Source organism: Leptonychotes weddellii, chromosome 4 (assembly GCF_054177405.1).
Source record: "Leptonychotes weddellii isolate Sample4059 chromosome 4, ASM5417740v2, whole genome shotgun sequence".
Classification (NCBI taxonomy): Eukaryota; Metazoa; Chordata; class Mammalia; order Carnivora; family Phocidae; genus Leptonychotes; species Leptonychotes weddellii.
Window position 1 is genome coordinate 27,904,829 of NC_138372.1, and position 18,301 is coordinate 27,923,129.

Sequence of the window (18,301 nt, forward strand, 5' to 3'; positions counted from 1 at the left end):
TGTTCTACTGACATGCCTGTGCCTTCCCTGCCCAAAACACCTGGCCCCAAAATTGTGCTGGGCATGCTGTTTTATTTATTTTTAGAAAAGATTTTATTTGGGGCGCCTGGGTGGCTCAGTCGTTAAGCATCTACCTTTGGCGCAGGTCATGATCCCAGGGTCCTGGGATCGAGCCCCGCATCGGGCTCCCTGCACAGAGGGAAGCCTGCTTCTCCCTCTCCCACTCCCTCTGCTTGTGTTCCCTCTCTCGCTGTGTCTCTCTCTGTCAAAAAAAGATTTTATTTATTTATTTGACAGAGAGAGAGGGAGAGCAGAAGCAGGGGGAATGGGAGAGGGAGAAGCAGGCTCCCCACTGAGCAGAGAGCCTGATGTGGGGCTTGATCCCAGGACCCTGGAATCATGACCTGAGCCAAAGGTAGACGCTTAACCAGACTGAGCCACTCAGGCGCCCCAGCATGCTGTTTTATTTTGATAGAAAGGAAATGCACGTTCCTTAGGCACATTACCTACATCACTTTATTTAATCCTTATAATGACCCTACGAGAAAGTTATTGTTCTATTTCAAATATGGGGAAGATGGGGTGCAAGAACTTAGATAATTTATTTGCCTGTGGTTACATTCCTGGTAAATACCTCCTCTCAAATGCATGTCTCTCTGATTCAAAGGCTTATTCTTTTATTGATAAAGGTTATTTTGTAGCTTTCATTATAAAAGTAAAATATGTTCATTATTTAAAGTCTGAAGAAAAGTAAAAAGAAAACTATCCATAGTCCCACTCCAGGAGAGACAACCATTGTTGATTTTAGCTCAAACTTGTTTGTTTATACTACACACTGTTTTGAATTTACTAATTAAGTAAGTTTGCTGTCAAAAAAGTAGTGTGTCTCAGAATTCTAGGTGGGCCTTACCCCAAAATACATTTGTTTATTTTTTTTAATATTTGTTTATTGTTTTATTTTTACACTAAGTGATTATTAATTAAACATGTTAAGTGTCCAGCATGTGACCAGCACAGCACTAGGTGTACTGGGTGATGTATGGAAGCTCTGTGGTCACTGAGTCTCAGAGTTGGAAGTTATTTCTTCCACAACATCCCCACTTCTGCTTGAACATGCCACGTGGATGAGTTCTCCCTCGTAGGGACTGCTCTTGAATTTTAGATCATTCTGATTATTAAGATGTGGGACTGGCTCCTCAGGAAACCTACAGTCTAGGGGAGATAAGATCAAATGTATGATAAAAGCCAGTAATTGAAGATAACATTTAATGTTATGTGGGAGTAGGAATTGAATGAAGACCATCATCCATACAAGGAAGAGCAAACAGAACTCTGTTGCGCATAGCCTTGTGTTTGGACGAGGTGCTTTACTTATAATCTCATTGGTTATCACAGCAATCCTGAGAAAAGGTAGTAGGTATTATTCCCACTTCACAGATGTTATGGCTGAGGTCCAGCTAACAGTTGGTGAAGTTGAGATTCAAGCCCAGGTCTGCATGGAACCAAAGGCATGCACTTACTTCTCTCCCACACTGCCCTCTCTCTAAAGTAGTTCCTGTGCTAGATTTGGGGGGGGGTTCATAAAATAACTGTTTATTTTCTTATAAAAATGCACATGACATAGAAAATTTGGAAAATAGAAATATCACCTCTAATGCTACCACTTAGAGATACCTGTGATGACTAGTTTGGTGTCTTTCTGCTTCACCTTATTTACTCTCACATACGTATATGCGTTTGTCACATACCTTATGTGTACATATGTGTATATCTGTATATATGACTATATACTTAGGTATTCAGTATATCTTTTATACAAAACCACTTTTATATTATTTTGTTTGTGTTCTTTTTCTTTTCATAAAATATGATCATTTTCCAATGTCATTAAGAAATTTTTAAAGCATACCCTTTTAAGTCCTACAGAGAATTCTACCATGTGTATGTGCTCTTACTTTGTAACCAATCAATCCCTTATTAGAGTTGAAGCTCTGTAATTTTTGCTGTAATGTGTATCATATTTTTTGAGATTATTTATTTAGAGAGAGAGAGCACAAGCAGGGGGAGTGGCAGAGGGAGAAGCAGGCTCCCCGCAGAGCAGGGGGAGCCTGATGTGGGGCTCGATCCCAGGATCCCGGGATCATGACCTGAGCCGAAGGCAGTTGCTTAACTGACTAAGCCACCCAGGCGCCCCTGTTTATCATATTTTGATAAGCATTCTTGTATAAACATTTTTTTGCATGTATCTCTGATGGTTTCCTATCAAGTGTATGTGTGTTTTAAAACTTTTGTTCAAAACTGCCATCTGGAGGAGTTAGGTCACGTGCACTCTCACCAGTGTGCTGTTTGAGAATCCATGTTAGGTATTCTCTCCAGTACTGATAGTATCATTACAAAAAACTTTCCCTATTTGGTAGGTGAAAAATGACCTCTTTGTCGTTTCAATTTGCATTGCTTTAACTACCAAAGAGAATGAATCTGTGTTGGAGTTGTCATCTGAAGTTCTGCCAGTCTTTGATCTCCTTCTTCCTCTGAGAGCCATATGTATGAAGAAGAGGAGGGTAGAAGGCTTCATCTTATTTATACTAAAGTACTCTGTGTCCTATCTTTTGGCAGATCTCTGACATCTACATTAGTGGAGAGTCAGGGGACATGTCAGCCAAGGAGAAGCTGCTCTTGTGGACCCAGAAGGTGACAGCTGGTTACACAGGAATCAAATGTACCAATTTTTCCTCTTGCTGGAGTGATGGGAAGATGTTCAATGCACTTATTCACCGGTACAGGTAAATGCAGTAGAATTTCCCTGTGCCTGGAGGAGCTTCTCATCTTGCTTGTAATAAGTTATAATGCCACTTTTCCTCTCAGCCAAGAATCAAGACTCTGGTTCCTTTTAGTCATTGAAAAAAGGAATATATATTCAGCTCCTACTATTCTAGGCACTGGGTACAAAACAGCAACCGCTCTTGCTTTCATGGAGCTTATTTGTTTATTAGGCAACAAATAAATACATGGTGTTATATGATGGTAAGCACCATCATATAAGGGTTGGGGAAGAGAGTGATGGGGTTTGTTGTATTTTGCACAGGGTCGCTGGAGATGGCCTCTCTGATTAGGGTGTTGGAGCAGAGCTGTAAAGGAGCGAGCCATGCAGGCCTTCTAGGGTCAGAATGCTGCACTGGGAGGAAAGAGCAAGTGCAGAGGGGCTGAGGTGGGGGCTTACTTGGAGTGGATAAGGAACAGCAGGTGGCTGGAGTGAGAGGAATGAGGAAGATAGGAATTTTGATGACAAAAATCAAAATTATTGCACTGTTAGTGATCATAAACATATCCCAGTTTTCACTCTATACCAGTTTATGATACCTTTCCCATGAAATCCAGCCTACCTGCTGTATGCCTTTAGAATGAGCGAGCACTGGGCTCCTGGCATGTAATTGAAAATGGAATTAGTACCTTTCTAAACCTCTTGCTTTCTCTCTAATGCAGTCAGCATATTCTGGCTCCAGGTACTTCTAAGAGGTTTACTTTGTGTGAACTCATATGTGATGTGTAGATGGTGGCCTTTCATGTGCCTTGGTGGACTTTTACAGACCTGATCTGGTGGATATGGAGAGGGTACAAATCCAAAGTAACCGCGAGAACTTGGAGCAGGCTTTCGAAGTGGCAGAAAGACTGGGGGTCACCCGCTTACTGGACGCCGAAGGTGAGACCTGGCTGGAGTTGAGTATGTTCGCCTTATATTCCTTGTCCTTCTCCTGGCAGCTTTGTCTATTCTGACTAAGAAACTTCTTACCGTTTCTCTCTCAGACGTGGATGTGCCATCTCCAGATGAAAAGTCGGTGATCACTTACGTGTCTTCAATTTATGATGCCTTCCCTAAAGTCCCTGAGGGTGGAGAAGGAATCAGTGCTACGGTACAAGAACGCTTCCCCAAAATGCCTTCTGACTTCCATATGTTTGGGTGGAATGTACTGATTAGACCTTATTCTCAAGCACTCACTCTAGGCAGAGCACGTTTATACAGAGCAAACTGAATCCACATCCTCTTTATATGTGGTCATTGTCTTTGGTCCCTGGGAATGAATCTAGATGCTGCTAATTTTGTAGCATCCAGCATAGACTATCTAGTGTCAGGAAATTGAATCCCCTTTTGAGAGCCCTTGAGGGGCTCTGAAACTGGGACTCGAAGCATTAGGCTGAGCAGCCGTGTAGGCAATTAGAGGAAAGGGATTTTATGTGGTTTGGGGTGCCCTAAGCTACTGTCCCCTGTGCTTGTTTTGTGTACCGCTAATCAGAGGGTGTGTGATATCTACCTTTTGGCAATAGGAAGTAGACTCCAGGTGGCAAGAATACCAAAGCCGAGTGGACTCCCTCATTCCCTGGATCAAACAGCATACAATACTGATGTCAGATAAATCTTTTCCCCAGAACCCTGTAGAACTAAAGGTAAAGTCATGGACTTAAGTTGTTTTTTGTAAATTCATTCCTGGGATTAAGGCTCAGAGCTTGTTGCTGCTGGCTCCTGGGTGAGGTGGGATAAAAGGCGGGTCAGGTTGCTTACACCCATCCATTCATTTACCAAATATTAATTTTGTAGGCACTTTATAACCAATATATACACTTCAAAGAAACAGAAATTCTGGCCAAGGAGAGAGAAAAAGGAAGAATTGAGGAATTATATAAATTATTAGAGGTAAGGGAGCTTATCCTTTGCTGATTCTTGGGGTGTGGTAGTTTGCCTTATTGTTACTTCCTTGCTGGATTGCCTGTGTCCTCTTCCCAATCTGCATTAATAGCAGTGTCCTTCGGGTTACAGACAAGCCTCACTTTTAGGCTGGTCTTGAAATTTTGTGGTAAAGGTGCAGTATCAACCATCTGTATTTCTTAGAGGCTTTTGAAGAATGGCATACATTTATTCAGAAATGTCAAGTTTTGTGAATGAGTTTTCTGTTTTTCAGAAGGAAGCTAATTCTTTTGCTATGATGGGAGGGAAAGAGACTTCCATCCACATTTTGATTCCTAGAGAATTTGAAACCATAGATTTGGGCATTGGGCCTTTCTGGAAGGGGGATTATTGAGAGGACAGGAGGATTTACGGAAAACATAGAAGGAATAGAAAGATTTAGAACAGGTAGTAGTCCCTGTATTTTGGAAGTGGTTTCTCTGCTCTCACCTCAAGTTGAGGTACTGCTAAGTATTCAGTTGTTTCCTCTTATTGGACACGGGAGAAACTGCCAGTGGCGGGGTGAAGAAGCAAGAAGTGAGGTAGCAAGAACGCATAAAACTGGGCCTGAGGGCATGGCTGTATTTTTGGACTAAATGAGTGTCTCTGGGATTTTTTAGGTGTGGATCGAATTCGGCCGAATTAAACTGCCTCAAGGTTACCACCCGAATGACGTGGAGGAAGAGTGGGGAAAGCTCATCATTGAGATGCTGGAGCGAGAGAAGTCGCTTCGCCCAGCTGTGGAGAGGTGGGCCCAGGGCCTGAAGGCAACCTGATGTAACCTACCCATTTGGAGCCTGGCACATGACTATGGTTTTTATCTTATTATAGGCTGGAATTGCTGCTACAGATTGCAAACAAAATCCAGAATGGTGCTTTGAACTGTGAAGAGAAGCTGACACTAGCTAAGAATACACTGCAGGCTGTGAGTGTGTGTTGTCTCTCTCCTCATGTCACGTGTTCTCCCCTTCTCACCCTGTGCTCTAATGGTCCAGATTAATGGTTGAGAAGTCCAGCCATGTCTCTTCCTTACTCTTGGATGTGCAGTGACCCCCTTGGCTCCCTCGGTCCAGGTGGCTGGGGGCACTGGCGTTCTCCCATGCCCATTACTCCCTTTCTGTCTTAGGATGCTGCTCACCTGGAATCGGGACAGCCGGTACAGTGTGAATCAGATGTCATCATGTACATTCAGGAATGTGAAGGTCTCATTAGGCAGCTGCAGGTGGACCTCCAGATCCTACGGGATGAGAATTACTACCAGCTAGAAGAGCTGGCTTTTAGGTAAGGAACATGAGACTCTGACAGAGGGCTTGCTTACTGCTGAGGGTCACAGATCAAGAGTCAGTCTCTGAATCTTGTAACTTGGATGGGAGGTCAGTGTCTCAGTGGAGATACTACAGGTATTTGGGGCAGGAAAATTCTCATGGTGGAGAACAATTTCCCCTCACTGCAGGCCCCATCCACTAAGTACCTGTAGGATTCCCTCATCATTGTGGCATCTTATAACACCCACACATATTTCAGAGTGACCTGCCGGGATACAGTACCACATCTGGGTTAGAACTGCTGGTGATCGAATGCATCATTTTATAGAGAAGAAAACCAAGCCCCATAGAGGGGATGAGGAGCATCTAAGTCACATAGTTTGTACAGAGCCAAGACTAAGACTCACATCTTTTGACCCCTAATCCATTGTTCATTCTGTCATACCATCCAAGAGTTATGTAAACAGATACTGGTTTGCCTCCCTCCAATTAACATTGTAATTTGGTATTTGCCTCAACAACTCTGAACGATGAAGATGTTAATACCACCTTGTGTTCATATAACACTTCTTTTTCAAAACACTTTTCCTGATATGATCTCATTTTTATTTTTATCTCATCCTTGTCAAATGGATAAGGAGTACTTTATCTTAAAAAGTGCATTACAGGGGCGCCTGGCTGGCTCAGTCAGTGGAACATGTGACTCTTGATCTCAGGGTTGTGAGTTCAAGCTGCACATTGGGAGTGGAGCCTTACTTAAAAAAAAGTGAGTTACAGATTTAAGTCCCTTCCTTTTTTCTCTTCTTGCATTTCAGGGTTATGCGCCTGCAGGATGAGCTGGTCACCTTGCGTCTAGAGTGTACAAACTTGTATCGGAAGGGCCATTTCACTTCGCTTGAATTGGCTCCACCCTCTACTTTAACCACTACTCATCTGAAAGCAGAACCCGTGACCAAGGGAACATACTCTTCCTCTACCTCCTGGTTCCGAAAGCCCATGACTCGGGCTGAACTTGTGTCTATCTCCTCCTCTGAGGATGAAGGCAATCTTCGATTTGTGTATGAACTACTGTCCTGGGTAGAAGAAATGCAGGTGGGTGTATGTTTCAAATGCTTATGCAGTGCATTCAGGTTTACTGGATCCAGCAGCTTGTCTAAGGGGGCCAGGTTGCTATATGCCCCTTGTGTAAACTCTCTTAATTATTAATGCTGCCAGGGACTCAAGCCCCCTTCTCAAATGTTAAATGGGTGGGGTCAGCTCAAATCCTCAAAAATCCCACACTGAATAGCATAGGCTTTTCTGATTTGAAGCCCTTTGGGAGTCTGTTCCCTTTAGCCAACTGCTCAAAGTGGAGCTCTTGGGAGAAATTGCAGTCTATAAATCTCAGTCACCTTTTCGGAAATTTCCTCATTGGCAGAGGAGCTTATTCTTCACTCTTTGTTGTTGGTCTTACCTCTTGAGTTTAAGCAAGGCCCCCTGTGTTTCACAATTCTTAGGGGCACTATTTACATGTATTCTAGGATAGTGGGTCAAGTTTGATACTGTCCTTTTTATCCTTCTAATCCTTTTATTTTCTTTATTTTTAAGATTTTATTTATTTGAGAGAGAGAGATAGCGAGCACAAGCAGGGGGAGGGGCAGAGGGAGAGGGAGAAGCAGACTCCCACTGAGCAGGGAGCCCGATGCGGGGCTCAATCCCAGGACCCCGGGTTCACGGCCTGAGCTGAAGGCGAACACTTAACTGACTGAGCCACCCAGGTGCCCCTTCCTTTTGTTTTCTGTTAAATTCTTCCCATGCCCTGAAGGTTGACTCCCCATGTACCAATAAATAAAAACATCCAAAGATAAGCTATTTGAAAATTACTTGCCATTGGTCAATAGTTGATGCCATGAATAAAGTTTAACATTTTCAGATATTTCTTTCTTATATCCATTCTCATTGTGAAATGAAGAGCCTCCATAAAGGAAAAGGCCTAAACTATAAAGTTAATCTTCAACTGTGGAAACACTTTTCTGGTTGGTAAATTCAGGAATGTATCCCATAATGAGGCAACAGAAGGCTGCCCCTGCTATAGTAGTTGGTGTGGTCTAGTCTCCAGCTCCTTGGGGGTGACAATGGCATGTTTTCCTGTGAGAGACCATGATGGAGATGTCCTAGGTGTCCTCTTGCCCAGTCTTCAACCCTCAACCCCCTTGCCCAACATCAGTTCTGAAAATTTTCTGTGTTTGCCCTATTCAGCCAATTATATACATATTTCTTCTTTTCCAGATGAAACTGGAGCGAGCAGAGTGGGGCAATGACCTGCCTAGTGTGGAGTTGCAGCTGGAAACACAGCAGCACATCCACACCAATGTGGAAGAACTGGGCTCAAGTGTCAAAGAGGCCAGGTTGTATGAGGTTCGTGGCATTCAGAATCCATTATGGGAGGGTGTGGTGAGGTGGGGCAGGTAATGGAGTAGCTCACCAACGGTGCAGCTATTTCTGAGGAGAAGGGGGCTCTGGGGGCACCTGAGTGGCTCAGTTGGTTCAGCGTCTGACTCTTGATCTCAGCTCAGGTCTTGATCTCAGGATTGTGAGTTCAAGTTCCATGTTGGGCTCCACACTGGGTGTGGAGACTACTTAAAAACCAAACCAAACAAAAAAGACATAGGAGAAGGGGGTTCTGGAAAAGAATGATAACCATGAGCAGCACTTTACAACAAATTCCCTTTCCACATGAAGTGTCTCTTGCTCTTTGAAATACCCTTATGAGCAACGTATTTTTATTAACCCTTTTTTCTATTTTTTTTTTAAAGATTTTATTTATTTATTTGACAGAGACACAACGAGAGAGGGAACACAAGCAGGGGGCATGAGAGAGGGAGAAGCAGGCTTCCCGCTGAGCAGGGAGCCCAATGCGGGGCTCGATCCCAGGACCCTGGGATCATGACCTGAGCTGAAGGCAGATGCTTAAGGACTGAGCCACCCAGGTGCCCCTTAACCCTTTTTTCTAAAAAGAATTGAGATACTGAAAGCTAAATTCAAAATCAGTATGTAGTGGGTGCAGTTTCTAAACTCAGGCCCTCTGCTCCAAAACTTCATGCTCCTTCCACTTCACCTCCTGCCTGCAGGGAGAGCTGGTTTGGAGAAACTACTCACTCAGTCTTTCCCTGCCTCATTCTGTCCTCCCATTTGTAATTTCAACTTTTCCCTTCAAAAAAGCAATCGAGTAGTTTGGGAATCATCAGGCATAGGTTTTGCTAGAAACCTCCCAGAGTTACTGGAAGCACGAGATCTGTCAGCTGTATTCATCCCCACTGAACCGTCCCTCACCCAGTGCTGCCCCAGGCTTGGAAACCTGGCCTAGAGATTTGTTATCTCAACTAGCCAGTTCCTATCTGTGTGCAGACATAGTTGAAACCATACTGGACATAGAGTTTACTTACTTTTTCTCTAATACATCTTTATTTCATGCCTTTCTTATCAGGGAAAAATGTCCCAAAATTTCCATACCAGTTATGTTGAAACTCTTGGAAAACTGGAGACACAGTATTGTAAACTGAAGGTAAGTTTTGGCTTTTTGTTCTCTTCAGGGACAGTCCAGTTCCTTCCACACAACTGTCTTCGCTAATTCAGAAAGTTTATGGTTCAGCCCTGTTTTGGTTTTCTGTTTATTAGGTTATATCACTTACTTTGCATTTGTTCATATGTATTATAACATTTTCTCAATTTTCTTAGTGGATCAGAAACCATTGCCCCAGAAAGTTTTAATTAAGTAGAACCTGTCCTAGTTTCCGTGTTTCACCCAAGCAGTGACTATCTGTGCTTTGAGACACCAAAACTAAAAGTTTGAGATTAGTAGGAAGGAGACTCCTCTTCTGTCTCTTCTTTGTTCCTGTCTTTCGAGATTGTCCAGAGTAGGACAGGCCTTGGATCATTCTTCATTCAGGGAGCCCCACAAAAGCCTGGTGAGTTCTGAGTTCTTGCTAGGATTGACCAGGGCTCTGGGAGTCCTGTACCAAACTTGTACTAAATTTGAGTTCATGGAGAGGCACCCAGAGATGAAAAATCAAGGCTAAATTTGTTTCCTGGGTTGTTCTTTGCTTTGATGTCACATGTGCTATCTTCAACAGAGGAAAGCCTGGCAATCTAACCTTGTAATCCTTGCTTTGTCTAGGAAACTTCTAGCTTCCGGATGAGGCACCTTCAGAGCCTGCATAAGTTTGTCTCCAGAGCCACCGCTGAGTTGATCTGGTTGAATGAGAAGGAAGAGGAGGAACTAGCATATGATTGGAGTGACAACAATCCCAACATCTCAGCCAAGAGAAATTACTTCTCTGTGAGTCTTGCACAACAGACCTGTCATATTTATGTATTCGTAGAAGGAGACAGAGAGGCTAGTCTGTTGAAAGCTTGGATTTCTGGATTTGCATTCTGCGAGGTAGAAATAGGGACCTCCCTGCTTAAAGGCATCTGTGGGTGTGAGAAGTCTACATGGAGAGAGGGGAACCTGAACCCTAGAATGTATTTACTTAGAATGCATTTAGAAAGGCAGTGTCTTGGGGCGCCTGGGTGACTCAGTCAGTTAAGTACCTGCTTTTGGCTCAGGTCATGATCCTGGGATTGAGCTCTGCATCGGGCTTCCTGTTCAGTGGGGTGTCTGCTTCTCCCTCTCCCTATGCCCCTTCTCTCTCTCTCTCTCTCTCTCTCTCATTCTCTCTCTCAAATAAATTTAAAAAAAAGAAAGAAAGAAAGGCAATGTCTTGGACAAAGAGAGTTAACAGTCTGCAAGTTGAGTCATTTCAGAATAGCTTTGTGTTTGAGATGATAGGCTTTGGAGTGAAAGAGACCTGGGTTCAAATTCTTAATCCTCGGGCGCCTGGGTGGCTCAGTTGGTTGAGCGACTGCCTTCGGCTCAGGTCATGATCCTGGAGTCCCGGGATCGAGTGCCGCATGGGGCTCCCTGCTCGGCGGGGAGTCTGCTTCTCCCTCTGACCCTCCTCCCTCTCGTGCTCTCTGTCTCTCATTCTCTCTGTCTCAAATAAATAAATAAAAAATAAAGTCTTAAAAAAAAAAATTCTTAATCCTCTACGTACTGACTCTCTGACCCTGGGGAAGTTATTTAATCTCTCTGGACCTCTATATAATGGGAAGATAGTACCACTTCAAAGGGTTATGTAAAAGATTGACTAGCTAATATAGGCAAAGCACTTAGTGTAGGGTTTAGATATTGTTTAATTGAGGTATACTCTTGGCTTCTCACAAATTCTTAATTCTCTTAAATTCATTTAATAATTTTTTGGTCAAAAATCTTCATTTGTAAAATGGGAAGGGAAATTCAGCATTGAACAATGGTATAATACTTTTTATTCTTTTTCAGTGAATACAGGTAGGGTCATTTTTTGCTAAGTGTATTTCCACATCTCAGAGGTTTTTAACGATTTTGTAAACTCTATGCAAATAGGAAACTTTTTTACTAACACTTACTTTAGATACTTTTTAATTCCATTAGAGTTTAAAAAATATAAACATCTCCTGATTGGAGAATGGTATATGATTCTTCTGTAGTAAAGGAGAAAGAATAGATGTTATAACACAGAAAACAGTCTGTCCGAGAATGGGAATTAGGCTGTGGTAAAGATAAAAAGAAAGTGCTTAGGGCGCCTGGGTGGCTCAGTCATTAAGCGTCTGCCTTCGGCTCAGGTCATGACCCCGGGGTCCTGGGATCGAGCCCCACATCGGACTCCCTGCTCCGCAGGAAGCCTGCTTCTCCCTCTCCCACTCCCCCTGCTTGTGTTCCCTCTCTCGCTGTGTCTCTCTCTGTTGAAAAAATAAATAAAATCTTTAAAAAAAAAAAAGTGTTTACAAAGAAGGGATCAGATCTGACGGCAGGAATCAGTACCCAGCTTCATAGAAGAGCTAGCATCTAAGTTGGGTCCTGTAATATTAACAGAATTTAAAGCCAGAGGGCACTGCAGGCTGATAGGACAGTCTGAGCAAAGCCCGCCAGTCAGTGATGGGGATCTAAGGGTGTGTCAGGTACCGTGTTAGGCCAGTGGGGCCGAGAACCAGCCCCGCCTGCCAAGTTATCTCTTTCCTCTGCCTCCTGTGCTCGCCCCGTGTTCCCTGCTTCCTCAGGTCTGGCCCAGGTCCCATATCTTTGTGAATCATTCTCCAATAATTCTAGCATTTTTGCTCTTCTCTGAAACCCTCTGGCATGTGCTGTTTACTCCTCTCATTTTGGCGCTCACCCTATGTTGGAGGCTCCTTTAAAGTCAGGCAGGGAACACAGCCTTTAATAGCACTTACTGCATACAACTGAATTCAATTTTCAGGAGTTGACAATGCAACTGGAGGAGAAACAGGATGTGTTTCGGTCTCTGCAAGATACAGCAGAGTTGCTGTCACTTGAGAACCACCCAGCCAAGCAGACTGTGGAGGTATGTGACTTGAGAATGTGTAGGGGTCAGGTGCTCAGAGGACGTCATCAGAGAAGCATTCAAACCCGAGACTTTGTTCTCCTGCAACACCTGGAGGAAGTGTCCATGATCATTTGTCTTGGATCCTCTCTCTTGTCATCCCAGTCCCCAAAAGACTACAAACAAAGGAGAGAATGCGATGAGAAACCAAAAGAGCTATAGACTCCTATTGAACCATATTTCTTCAAATAAGCATCCAGGCAGATCCTGTCTCCTATTGGTGTGGTGCCTTTGCCCAGAAAAGAGATAAAGTGGAGGAATCTGGGAGGGATTTATTTTATGTCCAGGTTTTGCTGATCATTTACAACTGACCCTTGAACAACATGGGTTTGAACTGTCCGGGCCCAATTATATGGGGATTTTTTTTTTTTTTTAATAAATACCATATAGTACTGTAAATGTATTTTCTCTTCCTTATGATATTTTTTAGTAACATTTTCTTTGCTGTAGCTTACTTTATTGCAAGTATATAGTATATATATATAGTATATGATATGTGTAATGCACAAAACAGGTGTTTATTGACTGTGTTATCAGTAAAGCTTCCAGTCAAAAGCAGGCTGTTAGTTACGTTTTTGGGGAGTCAGAAGTCACATGTGGATTTCTGACTGCATGGGGTTCGGTGCCCCTAGCCCCTCCATTGTTCAAGGGTCAGCTGGGGTTGCAGTTGAGCACAAGAGAGGCCTTTTCTATGTAGCCCGTGTTGGACGAAAGGCAAGCCTGTTTCTGATGGCAAGCGCTCAGCCGATGCCCGTCAGGTATCTCCGTGTATCTTGGGCTGGCCTGTCACTGGCGGAGCTGTGCTTGGAAGAGAGCATTGCACGCAGACGTTGTTAAGCCCTGCCCTTCTGTGTGTGCGTTCCGTTGCTGCAGGCTTACAGTGCCGCCGCCCAGTCCCAGTTGCAGTGGATGAAGCAGCTGTGCTTGTGTGTTGAGCAGCATGTAAAAGAGAATACTGCTTACTTTCAGGTATGTGGACTTTGTGTGTGTGTGTGTGTGTGTGTGTGCACGTTGTGTGTCTGTGTGAATGTGTGTGTGTGCGCACAACCCTGCATGGGGAAGAGGTGGGGTGAAACAGATCTCCATCAGTTAACCTGTGCTGTGTAAACCACCACCCCAAAGCACAGCTGCCTAGAACAACAATCCTTTAGCCAGCTCTTGGTCCTGTGGGTTGGTAATTGGGGCTAGGCTCCGCTGAGATGAGAAAAGATGGTTTTTCTTATCTTGCCTAGAGTATGGATGGTTGCAGGCAGCTGGCAGGCAGGCGAGGGGCTGGTGGGTCCCAAACAACATCACTTCCGTGTCAGATGGTTGGTTGGGGTGGTGGGACAAGTCCATATACAAGTCTGTAGCATCTAATAGGTTCTCCTGGGCTTCATGGAGTAGTTACGTTCCACAAACAGCCAGAGAGAGCAAGCCCCAGGGCTCAAGCCCTTTCCTCTGCTGTCACATTTATTAATGTGTCATTGGCCAAAGCAAGTCACGTGCCTATATGCCCAGCTTCAAGGGGAAAAGTAGACCCTCCCTCTTGATGGGACAAGCTGTAAAACATCAGGACCATTTTTCTTTCTTCAGTCGATCACAACATCGAGAACATACTCCTTGTTTTCAGGTGAGGGTGGCAGGAGGAAATAAGCTGTTACCTCTATTTGGGTTTGCCCTAAATGAAATAATCTTCCTGATCATTTTGTTACCTTATCAATGGATTGGAACATTTGATCATTCAACCTCTAGGCTTTTCTTGATGTCTGCCTCACAGCCAAGTGTTGTCACTAGCAGCATTTCCGAGGAGAGGAAGCCGACTGACTTTCCCATAGGGTGCCATAGGCTTTGGGGTTGTCATCACTAATATTTCCCGGACATGGCATTTTAAGCCCTTGGTTTCTACTTCTGTGGACTATGTAATGCAGCATCGGTAATCCAGGAGAGTCATCAGTTCTGCTCAGCTCTGCACGGGGAGATTGCTCTTTCTCGGTTAACATCCTTGTGTTATGATGAGTTGCACATGAGGTACCCCTCCACTCCCCACAGTTCTTCAGTGATGCACGGGACCTGGAGTCATTTTTGAAGAACCTCCAAGACTCCATCAAACGAAAATACTCCTGTGACCACAACACCAGCTTATCTCGCCTCGAGGACCTGCTCCAGGACTCCATGGTGGGTGTTGCATCAGCGGGATGATTTCTTCTGAGAAACAGAGTAAACCATCCCAGCTGCTGCTGTTTATATCCTTGAACGCTCCAGGGCAGTGGGTCATTACTATACAGTCTGGCTCATGTTCAAATAGAGTTTAACCCCAATTTTGTTTTTTTTCTTTTCTTTCTGTAAAAAAAAGTTGCTAATAAGATTCCTTTGAGCATGCTATTGAAGTAACAGCCTAGTCCTCTCCTCTTGAGCCACTTAGTGCTCAGCATACTTTCTTTGCATTGTTCCTATTTTAATTCAGTAGTTGGGACCAACTATGAGGTGTAGAGCATGAAAAATAGAGTTGAAGGGGATTAGGTGACATCAAATTCTTTTTTACTCCCTCATGCAAAGAGAATTAAAAACAAATCAATGAACTAGACCTGAGCCAAATTTTTCCTTGTCGGTAATTTTGTTTTGGTAAAATGAGATATTAGAATATTGATTTTAACTAAGGATGACATTAAAATCTTATTTAGATATCATGCAATATTTATATGTAGCAATATTAACTTAAAAAAATTTTGTATCTAGTATTTAATCCAAATCAATTTTATATTCATTTTCTCCAATGAATTATTCTTTCAGGAATGCTGATAATAAAATCAGAGCAGGACTGTTTACATGTATTGAATGTATATTACACAGAGTTGGCAAGACAAGGCTCCAACTACATCCCAAATTAAGATAGAAGAGTATGTAATAGGGAAATTATTTTTTCTATATGAGAAGCAGGGGACTCTCATTTCAGTAGAAAATTATAGGTAAGAGAACCAGAATAACCCAAAACCGTCATTTTTTTCTTGAGTGAGACTTGGGTATTTGTGAACATTAGTTGATTATTTATTGATTTATTTTTACACTTTCAGGTGTTATTAACCTGTGAATGGGTTCACATTCAGTGTTTCACCTGGGCAAATAATCTGTTAATTTAATTAACTTGGAATGAAGGATAAAAGCCTGACGTTTTAGATGTTGTCTCTAGAATGTCTCTCTTGGAGGTCCTTCAAGTATGAAGGAGGAATATAATAATCCTTGGCTATTATCTCCTCCCTTCCACAGAGTACCTTCCTGTCTTAGGGTAACTCCTCTGCAATTGTTGTCCTATCTTCTCTTCTCGAGGGTCGCTGCTCTGTTCCCTCCTCTCCAGGTCAGGGGCCTCGGGTTGGCGGCGTCATCTGGGCATGAAGTCACCTGAGTCTGCTCCTCAGCTTTTCCTCAGCTTGTCCGTCAGGTTCGGGAGCATCTGTCATGGCTTCTGGTTCTTTTCAGAACTTTTACCACGCTGAGCACTTGGTCTCTGGAACTTGAGATGTTTGGCTGTGGGTTAGACAGAAATTGACATCTTTATTGCAAGGACACGGAAATGGGTAGACCAGCTCTCAAGTATGGAACAGTGTGGCTGTCTCCCTGATATATTCCATTCCTCTTTCTTAACTAATAAGTTAAAGTTGTATTTCTTCCAATCATGCTCCCGGGGACAGGCACAGGTAGTTTATTTAAGCATTTCTTTTTCTTTACTTGCATATTCTTAATTCTTTAATGGCATTTCTTAACATTATTAACTCTTTACTCTCATCACATCTACTTCCATCCTAAGAAAGCCCTCTTCTAAGGACTTTTTATACCTCAAAATGGGCTTGACACATCCTGGTAATACATGAAAGTTATCTTTTACTCTCTAACACAATTGGTAGTAGATTGCTACCAATTTTGTGGGCAAGAAGTTCATTAGTTTTTAAGATAATGGGGTTTGCAGAGACTTGAGAGCTTCAATTTTGCATGATACTTCTTTCAAATTAGTCAAATTTACGTGACTGTGGCACAGCAAGACACGAAAAGGTAAATCCTAAATCATTTGTAATGATGTCTTCACCAACAGCATCAGTTTATAAATTGTTGGTGGAAGAGCTAAGATCTTTCTCTACAAAGTTTGACTCAATTTAAGAAAGTAAAATATTAATAGTAGAGCTTGGGAGGTATAATTATTTAAAAATTTCTTAAAGAGCGCAATTCTGGCTTCTCCTAAGCAGAAGGCAAGAACTGGCTTCTACCAGTAAGAAAGCGAATAATAATAATAATAATAATAATAATAGCAACAGCAATGTTGTTATTATTGTTCTTAAACTTCCATGCTTTCTGAACCTTATTTGGGGAAATCCTGTGTTAGCTGTGTTTATCTGTATTTGGCAGCTGGCAATTCTTTTTGTTTTATGTTTTTATTATTTTTGCATGTGGCTTCATGATTCATTGAAAAGGGCACAAGGAGAAAGCTGAACAATTTGAGTACAAAAGCACTTGGTAGAAGACAAATATCCTCTCCTTGTTTCTTTATCTTTGTATTTCTAAGATGGCTCCACCATGGGTCCCTGCTTAACTGAGAAATGACATTCTCTGAGGGAGTGGAGCACTCAGTCTTCTTTGTTGACTCAGTCACCCTGAGTAGCAACATTAATGTCTTCTTGTGTTTCTTCTCACTTTGTAGGATGAAAAGGAGCAGCTTATACAGTCCAAGAGTTCCGTTGCCAGTCTTGTTGGGAGATCAAAAACCATTGTTCAGCTAAAGCCACGAAGTCCCGACCACGTGCTGAAGAGCACCATTTCTGTGAAGGCTGTCTGTGACTACCGGCAGATAGAGGTGAGGAGATGGAAGGGGCGCCTCTGACTCCAGAGGAAAGGAAGGGAGAAGCGAAGCCTTCGGTTAGGGTTATGATAGGGAGAGGTCCAATGGTAGAGGGATTTTGTTTTGTTTTGTTTTGTTTTAATTAGAACTTAAACATACTTTAAAAAAAAAAAAACCCGAACTCTACAGTCTTGACCTGCTTCCTGCCTCGGAGATTGGCATCATCATCCGCCCCATATCCTAAGTGGTGTCAGAAATGGTACTTTATACCACCTGAGCAATACCTTTGGCTTTTCCCCTCTTATCCCCTACAACTGGTAGGACTACCAAATCAGTATCAACTTGTAGATAAATATCCCTTAGATGTACTTCTTTCTGTCTTTGCAGCTACTACCCTAAGTTAGACCGTCAGTTTCTTTCACTTGGATCATGGCGTCGCCTCCCCAATTCAGTGCATTCTTTATCTTTCCATCAGCATGATCTTTTTTTTTTTTAAGATTCACTCATTTATTTTAGAGAGAGAGAGAGAGAGCACATGAGCGGGGTAGGGGCAGAGGGAGAGAGAGAAAAAGAGAGAGAGAATCCTCAAGCAGACACCCTGCTGAGAGCAGAGCTCAAAGCAGGGCTCAATCCCAAGACCGCAAGATCATGACCTGAGCTGAAATCAACAGTCGGCCACCCAACCGACTGAGCCACCCAGGTGCCCCCCAGCATGATCTTTTTTTTTTAAGTTATTCCCCTGCTTACATCCTACAATTCCTAAATTCCTTAATGTGGCTTCAAGGTCCTGAATAATCTTTCTCTACCTCTCTAGGCAAGACTGGGTCATTGTCCCTTTCATGCATTCCTTGGTAAATTTCATTTTCCACACAGTATTGTAACTCTATACCCCACCAGAATGTGTGGAATATAGACCATGTTTATCAGTTTACCATTTTACCATTCTTATGTCCAGTGGCCCACCGAAATTCCAGGCACATACTAGGCTCAGTAGATATTTGTAATGCAAAGGAATGAACTTGTCTGGCACTTTTCTGCGTCTCAGTATTTC

The 18,301-nt window shown here is 43.0% G+C and overlaps 1 protein-coding gene across 21 annotated transcripts in view; it reads left to right on the forward strand.

Moving 5' to 3' along the window:
* Positions 1-18,301, forward strand: part of MACF1 (microtubule actin crosslinking factor 1) — a 338,282-nt gene that overhangs the window by 171,133 nt on the left and 148,848 nt on the right. For all 21 annotated transcript variants that reach the window (XM_081818157.1, XM_081818158.1, XM_081818155.1 and 18 more), the window contains 16 exons: positions 2,617-2,783; positions 3,588-3,700; positions 3,805-3,911; positions 4,324-4,443; positions 4,595-4,690; positions 5,341-5,468; positions 5,552-5,645; positions 5,847-6,001; positions 6,801-7,077; positions 8,254-8,382; positions 9,452-9,529; positions 10,142-10,303; positions 12,300-12,404; positions 13,317-13,412; positions 14,475-14,600; positions 17,113-17,265. In XM_081818157.1, the coding sequence (XP_081674283.1) occupies positions 2,617-2,783; positions 3,588-3,700; positions 3,805-3,911; positions 4,324-4,443; positions 4,595-4,690; positions 5,341-5,468; positions 5,552-5,645; positions 5,847-6,001; positions 6,801-7,077; positions 8,254-8,382; positions 9,452-9,529; positions 10,142-10,303; positions 12,300-12,404; positions 13,317-13,412; positions 14,475-14,600; positions 17,113-17,265 (2,106 nt within the window). The remainder of the gene's footprint in view (positions 1-2,616; positions 2,784-3,587; positions 3,701-3,804; positions 3,912-4,323; positions 4,444-4,594; positions 4,691-5,340; positions 5,469-5,551; positions 5,646-5,846; positions 6,002-6,800; positions 7,078-8,253; positions 8,383-9,451; positions 9,530-10,141; positions 10,304-12,299; positions 12,405-13,316; positions 13,413-14,474; positions 14,601-17,112; positions 17,266-18,301) is intronic.